This window comes from Pleurodeles waltl, chromosome 12 (assembly GCF_031143425.1).
Source record: "Pleurodeles waltl isolate 20211129_DDA chromosome 12, aPleWal1.hap1.20221129, whole genome shotgun sequence".
NCBI lineage: Eukaryota > Metazoa > Chordata > Amphibia > Caudata > Salamandridae > Pleurodeles > Pleurodeles waltl.
This window is the reverse complement of record NC_090451.1, coordinates 91777747-91792933: the sequence shown is the minus strand read 5'-3', so window position 1 is coordinate 91792933 and position 15187 is coordinate 91777747. Positions and strand designations below refer to the sequence as shown.

At 42.0% G+C, this 15187-nt stretch overlaps 1 protein-coding gene across 1 annotated transcript in view; it reads left to right on the top strand.

Moving 5' to 3' along the window:
* Positions 1-9073, top strand: part of LOC138267056 (solute carrier family 12 member 2-like) — a 131190-nt gene extending 122117 nt beyond the window's left edge. The window contains exons 17-20 of the mRNA XM_069215904.1: positions 2013-2141; positions 4406-4517; positions 5452-5538; positions 8860-9073. Coding sequence (XP_069072005.1) covers positions 2013-2141; positions 4406-4517; positions 5452-5538; positions 8860-9073 — 542 coding nt within the window. The remainder of the gene's footprint in view (positions 1-2012; positions 2142-4405; positions 4518-5451; positions 5539-8859) is intronic.
* Positions 9074-15187: the final 6114 nt, after the last annotated feature.

Genomic DNA, 15187 nt, shown 5'->3' with positions numbered 1-15187 from the left:
GATACGTATTAGTATGGTCTCCACAGTACAGTCTTCATAGTATGGTTTAAAGTAAGGGAATAGATGATATACCCTTCAGGAGTGAGGAATAGGTTTGCAAACCCTTTCGCACAATATACTCCTATTTCGTCACCGGGTCTACTTTTCCTTTTACCTATTTCTTGCACATTGTAGTGGATAGAATTCCCTAGAGAAGAGATTACATGAGTAAATGTTATGAGGCTTCACCTATTCTTCTGCCCGGGCACCCCACCTGTTATAAAAATGGAGGTATTCCTATTGTTGGCCCTACCAGTATGTCCCTATTTTACTAACTCCCCTAATAAATACAGCTAAAAGTCTTTTGGATTGGGTGAATAATTACTGGTGCCAGGGGGGTAGCTTGGGCAGTGAGACTGGGGGGGTGAGCTTCAGATTTCCTAACAATCACACTGGGAAATAATGTTAAAATACATCATACAACAAGTAGGGCACACAAGAGGGGCTTAGGGGGCAGTGGAAAAGTAGAGGAATGTGGATTGGTAGGGGTAGAAAGTGGGAGAAGGCACATACTTTTGTGAAATAACTAACATTATTGAAGCTTGTCCAAACAGAGAGAGGGAGAGAGTATGTGTGCGTTTGAGTTTGTCTGCAAACTTTCCTTGTGAAATCTGACTGAGACCTCACCATACCAAACTGAGAGCACCTATACCGAACTACTTATTACAAAGTACGTTCATTAGGGGGGGGTTAACACCCCCCTGAAGCTACGTTCCTGACTTTCCACTCTCTTTCACACCATTGAAAAACCAACAGGATGTGTATCATCACCTTACATGTCTTTTCTAAATAGTCAACATGGCTCTGTGAATAGCTTGGCCTAAAATTGTAAATGCTAATGTCACATTGCTTTAGAAAAAGAAGTAAAGCATCCATTAAGCTTGAAGGTATTTACATACATTTTGCATCACTCAACTCTAGAATCACTTGACAGGCTATTCAGTAAAAAAGGACCATTAACTGTGTTTCCATGGTGAAAAGGAGAAGAAAACCCCTCAAATTCCACAAGGATGTTTGAAATCTCCTTAAGATTAGTAGAGGAAGAATTTTCCTGAAAATCAAAGGCGATTGTTGAATTTCTGGGTCACTCTCTTGGACTCTTCTAAAAAATCTACTCCATACATAGAAAGAAAACTGCGGAAGAAGATTTTAGGGTTTTTATGCGGGCTTTATGACTCAGCCAATATCTCAAAGTTCTCCTTGATGTAACTGGCCTAGAATAACTTTGTCAATTCAGAAAGGTATCTCTCTGAGACTGATAAACATTGTGCCCTGGATTATTCACATAATGAGCCCTTGTTCATAATTAATAATGCACCCTGTGGAATGTTTACTTAGTTTATCAGTGGGACAGAACACATGATTAATAGGAACAAAATACATATTGTCATAAAAATTGCCACCACCGAAATAGAAGAATTATGGTCATGTGTAAGGTCTCCGTTATCATAGATAACGAGGGGTTTACTTGCTTCATTGTCATCTAATATCAGAAAAGAGGCCTTGTTTGTCCCCTAATTCTTTTATCACTTTATCTACTTCCCAACAAAAGCCTACCTACTTGAAAAATAGATGACTACTGACTGCTTTCTGTATGTCACTGTTGGAGACGTCCATCTTGCATCATCTGTACTCATGAATATATTTAATATCTTTATAGTGTAAAGCTAGCCGAAAGGCAGTGGAGTACTCTACAGGGTCAGAGTCAAAGAAACAGTCATTGTAAGATTAGAGAAGCAAAATTTTACTGATACATAGTGGTGTGTTCTTTAACGGGGTGCGCCTTCAGTTCTTTCGTAATTGGACCTCAACAAACACAGAAAAAGTGGATTTTATCACCTGCATGCTTCATTATTAAAACTACCTAGTATAGAGATAGTGGGTTATAGTGGGCACTTTAGGCATATTCATCATTGTGTAGGTAAACAAAACTTTGAACCACTCTAGCTGAAGTTTGTTGTCTTTTTTTACAGCAAAGTCCTCAAGTCCTGGTGAGTCTGTTACTTCCGCAGGCCATAAAATCAAGCTGGAAGTCACCTCTCAATTTCAGAAGAAGCAGGGAAAAGGCACTATTGATGTCTGGTGGCTCTTTGATGATGGAGGTGAGACACATGGTGGCAAGCTCATAGGAAATTATGAATGGAATGAGGTCTCATCTTGGGTGGAGGATACGATCTGTGCTCACACATACCAAGTGCAGACTTGTAGACGAATGGCTTTAGTATGAAGAACAGCACCAAACCTGTTTCTTTCTTTGTGGTACTCAATCTGCTCACCTTTTGGTTTAATAGGAGAGGAATTACCACAAGATACAGATTCCTTCAACCACATCTTTAAGATAAGTGTTATCCATTGAGGGATACATCCACAAAGCGTTTCTCTCAAGCGAGGGCCATTTCTACAAAGATTGCATTCACAAAAGTAGTTGAAAATTACACACCCACTTTTTGTACGTCCAATTGGATTTTGTGAACCAGTGTGTATATTTTTAGGTTGATTCAGAAAATCACCATTCACAGGGAGTTGCAGAACGACCTGCCTAAGTAATATTCATTAGGAAGGTCACAATCACACAGGTAGACTGAAAGGAACAGCCAACCAGAATCTCTTTGATTTCATTCCAAAACATTTTTAAAGCAGCTCATGTTCCTTAAAGGAACCTGTGGAACATTGCAAAAATGTTTTCTGTTTTGGAAAATTTCAGTGGTAGCACTCAGAGGTTCCCTGGACCACTGCTTACTGTCCCTGGGGCTGCTGCCCAGATTCCCACAAGCAAGGAGTCCAATGCCACACTTCTAATGTACAAAGCAGTCATCTCTTTTGAGGGTTCAATTAACTGTTCAATGGTTGTGACTCAATATGTGGTCACAAACTATTGAAACATACCATACCGAATCACTGTTATAAAGCAATGCCTCTTTCACATCTCTTCCAAATTTGTATGGATGGCAAAGCTGATTTTATGTGTTTTCTTCCTCTCCAAATGGACTACATTACAAAAAGGGGATTTTGCCATTGCAAACCCATTGATTTTGTGAATCGCTGGATTTGCAACCACAACATCCTTTTGCACATCTATCCCAAATTTTAGGAGATGACACTAGGCATCTGAGATTTGCTGAAGATATACAGGGACCCACTTCAAACTTAAAATACCACATACTGCTAAAGGTATAGAAATGTTATTGAGTAACATGGCAGTATGTTACAGATATTAACTGGTAAAAAACAAAACTTAAATAGACGTGTCTACCACATTTGAAAGATGCTTGTGGAAATAGAATAGTGTGAGGTCACACCTTAGAGAATGTGCTAGAAAAGTCTTATTTAATACAAATGACTTGAGACGGTCATGAAATGTATCTGCTTCTGGCTAGATATTGGTGAATCTGACTCCCATTTCACCACGCTCCATCTCTCTTGCTGTCTCACTCTGACTCTGTCTCTTCTCCCCATCTCAGTGTTCCTTTCTCTTACAAGCACACTCAAGCACACACACTCTGGCTTTCTTTTTGTCTCTTCCTCCGCCCCTTGTTTTCTTTCTTTGTAACATAACCTTTCTGAAAATCTCTATCCTTCTGCTTCTCACAAATTCTGTCTTTTTATAGACACACTCTTTCTCTCTCTGATACACCTGCACACATACTCTTTCTTTCACACGTTCTCTCTCTCTTAGTATCTCTTTTTGGCTCTCCTGTTCTCATTTTTGCTATTTCTCTCTTCCCACTTTCTGTCTTTCTGCCTTTCACTTAGGCGGTCTTTGCCATTCCTACTTTCTTCATTACACATATGTCTCTTTTTTCTTTCTCATTATCTCTTTATCATTGTGTCTTTCTCAAAAATGCACGCATACATACACACGATTTCTCTCATTCAATTTTTCTTTATGTTCTCTGTCTCTTTCTCTTTTTTCTCGCTCTATATCTATCATGCAATCCTTCTTCAGTTCTTCAGCAAGTTACTATAAAAGGTGTAAACCTGGAAAACATCCATAGGTGTGACCTGTGGTGATTAGCTTTGATGTAAACATTAACATCTACCAGATTACCTTTTTTGTTTAATAAATAAAAGAGGCACTTGTGCTTGCTGTGTAGACATTATTTGCTTTTTTAAGGTTGGAATAAGAGAACAATGTGTTTGAGATGGGTATTCCAGAAAAGTAAATTGTGCATTTACCCTTTTCCTCTAAAGCGTTCAGATAGTTATGCAGATGGGGTGAATTAGAAAGTAGCTTCTAAGTTCAGTCAATGAAGAAGGGGGACCAGAGCTGCAAGTCAGTTTTTGCCAGAATGTAATGTTCAGTTGACTTCACCCAGACTCATACTACATGCTCTTGATCATATTGTTTTCTCCATTCTCTCTGAAGGATTAACCCTTCTCATTCCCTACTTGCTCACCACAAAAAAACAGTGGAAGGACTGCAAAATCCGGGTGTTTACTGGTGGCAAACTCAACACCATTGATGACAGCAGGCGCACGTAAGTTCTGCCAGAGCCTGTAATGGATGTGAGGTTGGTGCTTTCAGTCCCCTAAGAGGTTTATACCTTGTTTATTCTAGAGGGTTGCAGTTATGCCAGAATCTCAGGACTGTCACATGAGATAAATTTACATACAATGAATTTGAATGAGATTAATTTACATAGGTATTATACTGAAAATCTGACATTCCTCTGGCTCGTGTGGATTAGTGATGGACGTGCCAAGAACTGAGCAAAGGATGCTTATTAAAGTGGTGTGAGCCTCTTTCTCAATAAGAACATAAAAAAAACTAGGGCCTTCATTAGCAAATTGCTGGTTTTAGATGCTGGAATACTAGGTGGTTTTGCCATATCAAAATATGACATTTATGAATTTCTGTCACTTGAATGAGGAATAACTATATGGACTTTAATTACCAGGTCTTTTTCTGCTGGTTTACCCTGATTTAGGGATGAACTTGCTGATATTTACCACCTGCTTTAAGCAAGTAGTAAGTGATCGTTATGGATGGTGTGAAAGTCACGAGTTACAGACCAAGGGAATGGGTGGCATCCGGGATGAGGGGAGTCTGTGTTCTGCCTGGATAGAGCATTGTGTGATCCTCATGTTGCTGGTGGAGCATGCGGTTATCTGACCATCTTCAAAAGTTTCTCTTGGATAGTCATTACATAGTTCAATTCTTCCCTACCAGAAATGTCAAAATCTGAGAAAGATTATACATCTCAGCCACTGCTGACACACTCATACTCTAATGATTAGGGCTGACTGTTCATAGAAGAGATCCAGGTTTGATTCTTCAAGAACATGCCACATGCCTGTCTATGAAAGTTGTTGTTACAGTTAACAACCCGATTGGTCTTTTGAGTGTACACTGATGCTCAGAAAGAAGCTTATATTTACCATGTGGCACTAAACTAGTTTCCAAATCCACAGGATGGCAACTCTGCTGAGCAAGTTTCGAATTGATTTTTCTGATATTGTGATACTTGGCGACATCAACAAGAAGCCCAGTCAACAGAGGTACGTCCAGCAATTAGCAGGTCTCCCACCTTAGCCAAATGATGTGTAAAAACTCACCCAGTTCAGGTTTTCTCTTTGTATTACTGCACCTGGAGTGCTGTTGATTCCTTTCAGCACTTCACGTACTAAAAGTCAAAGAGAAGATTCTTGACCTGATGATCTACTTAAAATGTTCTGTTGCATCCCATTTGGATATATGACCCTGGCATAGATTACCCAAGTGACCTTATGTTTGCGTTTCTTTTTAAGTGTTGAACATATCAATCTAATTTCTAACACAGATATGTGGAATAGGATTTAATGTTCTTAGGACATATAAATATTGAGACAATTTAGAAGACTGTGTATTATTATTGTAATTTTATTATGACATCGTCTACAGTGTTGTTTTGCCTTTCTGGAGGCCTGCCCCCTCTTGGAGAGTTCTCAAGTTGACAAAGCAAAATAACAGGAAACTGCTGGTCCCACGTAATCCTGGTCCAAAGCTATATTTGTCCTGATCTTCAAAAAGGATGACAGAGGTAATCCCCAACGTTATCGCCAATATCTTTAGTTGATTCCACCCTTAAAGTATGGGGGCAAATAATTTTAGATCACCTGGAGAATTGGGCAAATAAGAATAATATTCTAGCATCAGCCCAGTACGGATTTAGACAGGGACTTGGAACAATTGATCAGTTCCTGAACCTGCACTTTGTAATTAACAAATATGTACTGACGAAGGGGGGTGTCTTTTCCTGGCATTTATGGACCTTAGCACAGCCTTCAACAATGTCATAAGGGGAAGGCTGTGGGACATGTTAGCCAAGAAGGGTCCTGGCCCAGGGATCATACACCTGCTTGCACAACCACATGAAGATGTGGAGGCAAGTGTAAGGTTCGGGTCCATGGAGAGTGTACAGCCCTTATCAAAATTAGAAAAGGAGTCAGATGAGGCTGCATGCTGGCCCCGTTTCTTTTTAGTTTCTACATCAATGGGCTTGTAGATTGTGTGGAAGAGATTGAAGCAGATCCCTGCAGGCAGGGGTTAGGCCATTGTCAGTGTTAATGTACGCTGACAGTTGTGTCCTAATGGCTGAAACGGGGGACGGGCTCCAAAAACTTTAAGACAAGTTTGTGGCTTTCATGTCTGACCTGGGGCTTTCTACCAATAAATCAAAATCCTTTGCCATGGTGTGTGGACGACCTCAGAGCAAGGCTGCCATCTTTTAACAACACTGGCACGTCCCTTAAGTGAATTTACACCTTCACTTATTTAGGGGTCCTGTTCGATAATGCTGGTTCGTGGAAACATTTGATGGGGGTCAGGTTAGTGCAACTGGACAAATCTATAGCCGCGCTTTCCACTTTGCTGAGAAACTAGGGTCCATGCTACTTGATGTCGCCATCACTGTTTACAAAGCAAGATCAGTCTCAGTCACCTCTTATGGCACAGGGGTGTGGGGGTTCACCGACTGCTCCCCTCTCCATGTTATTCAAAATTGTCTTTTACGAAGACCTCTGTCTCTTCCTAGATGCACTTTGTCTTTAAAAGTGCATGAGGAATGAGGGCTTCAACACCTCAAAGACATCATAAGAATAGCCAGACCTTGCTGTGGCTGTCGGTTTGGTCTAGGCCAGAGGTTGTGCTGAGTGAAGCAGTGATTGCTGATTGCCTTAAATTAGAATAGGTTAATAAAATGGGTGGTTCATCCATGTAAAACATGATTGCTGGGTACTGGAAGAGATGACCTTTATGACTTTAAGTCAACTAAGGTAATTGTAAAGTGTGAATTACTAAACCATCTTGTTGCCAAAAGGCTGTCTCTTGAATCAAAGAAAACATCAGTTGAGATTTATCTCTCATTGTGAACCACTCCTGGCATGGAACCCTATCTGACCAAAGCACTGCGTCACCAGAGGTTTTATTTGGTCCGATTTAGGCTTGGTAGAGTCCATTATTTGGTATCTTATCCATCCATTGTTTACAATAGTCAGGATCTGTTACCATGTGCTTGCGACTCACTATCGCCCCAATTGCAATTAAATTTGTTTTTCTTTTGCAACCTCTACAAAGAGCCTCTACCTCTTTTATGTAATCTCACTATTTGAAAGTGTAAAGAAGCTCTATTTGATTTGCATCTTCAGACTGAGGTCATCTGCATCACTGTATACAGATATATTGCCTCAGCAATGTGATTGCGTAGAGTAGTTTGGAAGTCACTGTAGTGTTAGTTTGATAAGCCAAATTAGGGTCGGTGGTCATAATGCTAATTTTAAGATTCTTGTTCAGTATTAATGACTTGATGAATTTTAAAGGCCACCCTTCTGATGTTTTTAACTTATGGTATTATTTACTGCACTTTCAAGCTCTGCTATATATTCTGTATTTTAATATATCAAGGCATTTTAGATATGGTTTTGTCTTATCGATTTTTTTATTATTTTAAATATGTATCTGGTTTTTAACTGGCTATTTTATACATGTGATTTGTATAATAATGTGCATTTATGGTTTGTTTATAACCGAATAAAGCTTGATTTGACTTGAACAGGAAACTATGAAAATGCGCAGTAGAAGTAAAATTAAAAAACATTCTGGCCTGACCTTTGATTGTTGCCCAAGGCATTGACTGCAAACCAGGTTGTAACTTTGAATATCTTTACCTGTGGTCCACACTCTGAGCTAATCCCAGCTTTCAGGCCGTTAAAGATAGGTAGCGTTGAATTTTTCCCACTCGTTTGCATTTCTACTGCTCCAACTTTCATTAAACGTTCTAATCAAGAAATCAGAGTCAGTTTGTATCATATTAGTTATGCATTTACTTAAATATACTGTACACATTGCATCAACTCAATGGAGGCCCAGGTCTAGCTAAATTCTTTCTATATTGGTTACTTAGATCACAAAGTTTGCTCACTCCTCTGGAGAGTAATTGACAGAATCAAGGTCTAAATTGTTATCTAAATGCCATACCAGAGTAGGTGAGTTGAAGAACCACTTTTGTTTTATATTTATTAAGAGCAATGTTTAGGTCCCCACATTTAGCATTACATTGGGGCAACCTAATACCTGGGGCACATGAAGTAGTTGTTTCGCTCATAAAAGTCCACATAGCCCATAATGATTGACAATGTAGATGAATACCACTGTAGAGGTATTCACTGGCTACCTCCCAAACTACCACCTCTACAAGGATTCGCTTGCTGACAAACGTAGGAGTGAATAAACGTGTCGTTGTGGTTATGCATCTTTAATATGCTTTTATTTTAGTATAAAAGTCAAGGCTTTTCCGTTTGGTTAGAAAATAGTCATATTTTTTCTTGAATTAATATTTCCAGCATGAAAGCCTTTGAAGACCTGATTGAGCCGTCCAGACTTCATGAGGAAGAGTTTGACGGAGAGACTGTTGAAAAGATGAGAGCAGCTGAACCTTGGAAGATAACCGATGATGAACTGGAAATGTTCAGGGAAAAGGCAAATTCTTTTCATTACCTTGTTGGTGTTTATATCTCTACCCATCTTCCACATCATGAAGTCAGGACACCAGAATAATACTGTGGGCCTGATTCTAACTTTGGAGGACGGTGTTAAACCGTCCCAAAAGTGGCGGATATACCACCTACCGTATTACGAGTTCCATAGGATATAATGGACTCGTAATACGGTAGGTGGTATATCCGCCACTTTTGGGACGGTTTAACACCGTCCTCCAAAGTTAGAATCAGGCCCTGTGTCTATATGACATTAAAAACCACTCTGATTGCCCAAGTACATTTATTTAAATATGTAACTCCTAGCTATTTCTCCATGATTTGCTTCATAAGCCTTAAGGAACCTTCAGTCTCCCTCCTTCCAGAGGAATGACAAATCATCTTGTTAAATTATACATGGTCTGCAGCATGACATATACATTAGTCATTATATATATGTGTGTGTGTGTGTATCTCTCTCTCTCTCTCTCTCTATCTGCATTGTACAAAGTGGTCTGTGGTTGCCACAGCGCTCTCTCTGCTGGTGCTGCGTTCTGGCTAGACCCACCCCTGCATTAAAGTTACAATTACATACAGACACCACACTCCTGGGGATCTTTTCTGCAATACTTTTATTGTACTGTTAAAACACGATTCAAACCAGCGACGCATTTCGACTAGAAAAGTCTTTACATACATATATAAATGTATGGAAGATAACAGATCATAAAGGTCCATGGAAACTTTGGAGTTGGAATGTTTGCCACAGGCTTGTGATAATTCTTAGAGCATCCATCATCTGAGGGGTATATAGAAAACCTTTTGTGCAGGTCTCACCTTGGCAGAAGGACAGTATGATCTCTGTCTGAAGGATGTATAGTATGGAGGCTAACTACATGAAGCAAGACAAAAGCATAATTATTAACAAGCCATGTCTCTAAAAGCCTTGAAAGCTAAAATCACAGAGACACTAATTCATGGAACATATAATTGGTGAGTACCTTGCACTTTGCCTCTGCGGCTCATAGTCATAAACATGAGGGAATATTACTGAGGCTTTTTCAGAAACAGAGATGAGCAATATTCAAGTGTAGAAGGCAAAACTTGGAAATGTTGTCCTTTTTTTTTTTACAGTGGAGTGAAATTGGACCTGATTGACTACTTCCAAAAAGCACTATTGTTTTTTGAAGCACGGTGAGGTGCAGGACAATGTTTTTATCCTGTTTCCGCCCATCGGCCCAGAAGAAAACTCTTAATAGGTACTGCGGAGGGACGGCCGCATATGGGGTCATCCCGACCAGGGACTTAAAGTCAAAATGAGGTCATAGTTTTCTTGCAGTATGGACTGAACCAATGGTGCAGTTTCGATAGATAAATGGCTGTATCTCTGTTTTAAACCTTGCTGTCTCTTGACTTACAGACTCACCGTCAGGTCCGCTTGAATGAGCTGCTGCAGGAACATTCCTCTTCTGCAACCCTCATTGTGATGTGAGTAGTAGTCTTTCTAAACAATTATCTTTTTCTGAAACAATCACAAATTATTTTGAAAGCAACCCCGAGATTCAAATATGTTAGCATATACAATATATCAAGATTAATTTTCCAAGCAACAGTATCATCCTGGTATGAAGCTGATAACCTTAGAAATGTAGTTCACCATTAGGACGTACCTTGAAAACAACTCCAATGGTCTTAAATCTGAGATCACTAGCCCTGTACAATCGCCACCAGCATTAACAAGTGTTGGAAAGTGAGGGCTAAATCAGTGATTTTGAAAGTTAAGGACTTTGTTCTAGCAATACCAAACTTATGTCTTTGTGTGACATTTTCCTTGACAGTTTTTGCCTCTAAATATAGTTCACACTCCATGATTATACATCAGTGGATTAGGTACCAAATTCTGTTGTAGAGTTTCTTAAAAATGGAATACCATGAAAGTGGCTGGCCTGTGCCAGCCATGCAGTGGTATCTTCAGTGAGGGTGTTGGCCAGAGTAGAATGTCATGTAAGGATTCAAAGGCAAGCCATGGTAGAGAGCAGATGAGTACTGGGTGCTGGAGTGTTTCTTTGTAAATAAACCTCACACTCCATACAACTGCCTTCTACTTCATTACACTGACAATGAGGAGGAGAACCTTCTCTAACTCTATAAACAATTCTCCTCATCAGGCATGTTTTTGCTTCTTTCCCCATTAATAGATATTTCCAGCACTAATTCCAACAAGCAATCAGTGACTTCGTTCCTAACACCAGCTATATACTCCACATCAAATTCTTCTAAGGATATCACCCATTGGCTAATGCAAGAAGAATCAGCATCAGTGGCCTTTTAATACAAATTTCCTTTAACAGTTTATGAGCCATCCCTACCATGAATTCATATTCCCACAAAAAGGTTTTCAAACCTTTGATGCTCATACTAACTCCAAAACCTCCCATCCAGTAGATGAATAGTTTATTTCAGCTTTTTTCAAACCTCTTGATAGAAAGTTGTTTCTTTTCTTCTTTTCCCTTACTCTGTAATTTAACAACAAGACCACTGATGTTTCTTGCTACCTCCTTGTCTTCATAAAACATATGAGTTCCAAAATTATTTAACATAATTCTGTGTAATCTATGTGAAATCCTGTCCTCTGAAATCTCCTGGAAATAAAGGTGGTTTCTCAGGTTTGCACTGTGTGTTAATTTCAAATTTGAGCCTTCCAATTCTAGAGCTGAGAGCTTAGCCTTGGATTACTTTTGATTCAGAGATTAGTAAACACTTTATATGAGGCAGCTACTTGGACTAGGTAGCTTAATTGTCAGACTACCATGATGGGTAAATTGGAAAAGATTTTGCCATCATTTCTAGATATGATCAGATGATCAGATTATGGGCACAGTACCCACATAACCTTATTATGTCTTTGGCGGATGGCAACCTCCGCGCCGGGCCCATTACGACTTTCCTGCTGAGTTTCCGCCAGCTGCCCTAGTGGGAAATTGCCTACAGCATTGCCTCTGGCCTGTAATAGAGTCGGTGGCAATGCTGTAGCGCGTAGGTGCACCAGCACCTGTCACAATGTTCACTGTAGGAAGTTGGCTCTGTATGTGCTATTTCAAAGTAAGGAATAGCATGCACAGAGTCCAAGGGTTCCCCTTAGAGGTAAAATAGTGGTACAAATAGATAATACTAATGCTCTATTTTGTGGTAGTGTGGTCGAGCAGTAGGCTTATCCAAGGAGTAGTGTTAAGCATTTGTTGTACATACACATAGACAATAAATGAGGTACACACACTCAGAGACAAATCCAGCCAATAGGTTTTTATATAGAAAAATATATTTTCTTAGTTTATTTTAAGAACCACAGGTTCAAATTCTACATGTAATATCTCATTCGAAAGGTATTGCAGGTAAGTACTTTAGGAACTTCAAATCATCAAAATTGCATGTATACTTTTCAAGTTATTGACAAATAGCTGTTTTAAAAGTGGACACTTAGTGCAATTTTCACAGTTCCTAGGGGAGGTAAGTTTTGATTAGTTTTACCAGGTAAGTAAGACACTTACAGGGTTCAGTTCTTGGTCCAAGGTAGCCCACCGTTGGGGGTTCAGAGCAACCCCAAAGTCACCACACCAGCAGCTCAGGGCCGGTCAGGTGCAGAGTTCAAAGTGGTGCCCAAAACACATAGGCTAGAATGGAGATAAGGGGGTGCCCCGGTTCCGGTCTGCTGGCAGGTAAGTACCCGCGTCTTCGGAGGGCAGACCAGGGGGGTTTTGTAGGGCACCGGGGGGGACACAAGTCCACACAGAAATTTCACCCTCAGCGGCGCGGGGGCGGCCGGGTGCAGTGTAGAAACAAGCGTCGGGTTCGCAATGTTAGTCTATGAGAGATCTCGGGATCTCTTCAGCGCTGCAGGCAGGCAAGGGGGGGGTTCCTCGGGGAAACCTCCACTTGGGCAAGGGAGAGGGACTCCTGGGGGTCACTTCTCCAGTGAAAGTCCGGTCCTTCAGGTCCTGGGGGCTGCGGGTGCAGGGTCTCTCCCAGGCGTCGGGACTTTAGGTTCAAAGAGTCGCGGTCAGGGGAAGCCTCGGGATTCCCTCTGCAGGCGGCGCTGTGGGGGCTCAGGGGGGACAGGTTTTGGTACTCACAGTATCAGAGTAGTCCTGGGGTCCCTCCTGAGGTGTCGGGTCTCCACCAGCCGAGTCGGGGTCGCCGGGTGCAGTGTTGCAAGTCTCACGCTTCTTGCGGGGAGCTTGCAGGGTTCTTTAAAGCTGCTGGAAACAAAGTTGCAGCTTTTCTTGGAGCAGGTCCGCTGTCCTCGGGAGTTTCTTGTCTTTTCGAAGCAGGGGCAGTCCTCAGAGGATGTCGAGGTCGCTGGTCCCTTCGGAAGGCGTCGCTGGAGCAGGATCTTTGGAAGGCAGGAGACAGGCCGGTGAGTTTCTGGAGCCAAGGCAGTTGTCGTCTTCTGGTCTTCCGCTGCAGGGGTTTTCAGCTGGGCAGTCCTTCTTCTTGTTGCAGGAATCTAATTTTCTAGGGTTCAGGGTAGCCCTTAAATACTAAATTTAAGGGCGTGTTTAGGTCTGGGGGGTTAGTAGCCAATGGCTACTAGCCCTGAGGGTGGGTACACCCTCTTTGTGCCTCCTCCCAAGGGGAGGGGGTCACAATCCTAACCCTATTGGGGGAATCCTCCATCTGCAAGATGGAGGATTTCTAAAAGTTAGAGTCACCTCAGCTCAGGACACCTTAGGGGCTGTCCTGACTGGCCAGTGACTCCTCCTTGTTTTTCTCATTATTTTCTCCGGCCTTGCCGCCAAAAGTGGGGCCTGGCCGGAGGGGGCGGGCAACTCCACTAGCTGGAGTGTCCTGCTGGGTTGGCACAAAGGAGGTGAGCCTTTGAGGCTCACCGCCAGGTGTGACAATTCCTGCCTGGGAGAGGTGTTAGCATCTCCACCCAGTGCAGGCTTTGTTACTGGCCTCAGAGTGACAAAGGCACTCTCCCCATGGGGCCAGCAACATGTCTCGGTTTGTGGCAGGCTGCTAAAACTAGTCAGCCTACACAGATAGTCGGTTAAGTTTCAGGGGGCACCTCTAAGGTGCCCTCTGTGGTGTATTTTACAATAAAATGTACACTGGCATCAGTGTGCATTTATTGTGCTGAGAAGTTTGATACCAAACTTCCCAGTTTTCAGTGTAGCCATTATGGTGCTGTGGAGTTCGTGTTTGACAGACTCCCAGACCATATACTCTTATGGCTACCCTGCACTTACAATGTCTAAGGTTTTGTTTAGACACTGTAGGGGTACCATGCTCATGCACTGGTACCCTCACCTATGGTATAGTGCACCCTGCCTTAGGGCTGTAAGGCCTGCTAGAGGGGTGTCTTACCTATACTGCATAGGCAGTGAGAGGCTGGCATGGCACCCTGAGGGGAGTGCCATGTCGACTTACTCGTTTTGTCCTCACTAGCACACACAAGCTGGTAAGCAGTGTGTCTGTGCTGAGTGAGAGGTCTCCAGGGTGGCATAAGACATGCTGCAGCCCTTAGAGACCTTCCTTGGCATCAGGGCCCTTGGTACTAGAAGTACCAGTTACAAGGGACTTATCTGGATGCCAGGGTCTGCCAATTGTGGATACAAAAGTACAGGTTAGGGAAAGAACACTGGTGCTGGGGCCTGGTTAGCAGGCCTCAGCACACTTTCAATTGTAAACATAGCATCAGCAAAGGCAAAAAGTCAGGGGGCAACCATGCCAAGGAGGCATTTCCTTACACAACCCCCCCCCAAACGAAAGAGGATGAGACTAACCTTTCCCAAGAGAGTCTTCATTTTCTAAGTGGAAGAACCTGGAAAGGCCATCTGCATTGGCATGGGCAGTCCCAGGTCTGTGTTCCACTATAAAGTCCATTCCCTGTAGGGAGATGGACCACCTCAACAGTTTAGGATTTTCACCTTTCATTTGCATCAGCCATTTGAGAGGTCTGTGGTCGGTTTGAACTAGGAAGTGAGTCCCAAAGAGGTATGGTCTCAGCTTCTTCAGGGACCAAACCACAGCAAAGGCCTCCCTCTCAATGGCACTCCAACGCTGCTCCCTGGGGAGTAACCTCCTGCTAATGAAAGCAACAGGCTGGTCAAGGCCATCATCATTTGTTTGGGACAAAACTGCCCCTATCCCATGTTCAGAGGCATCAGTCTGCACAATGAACTGCTTAGAATAA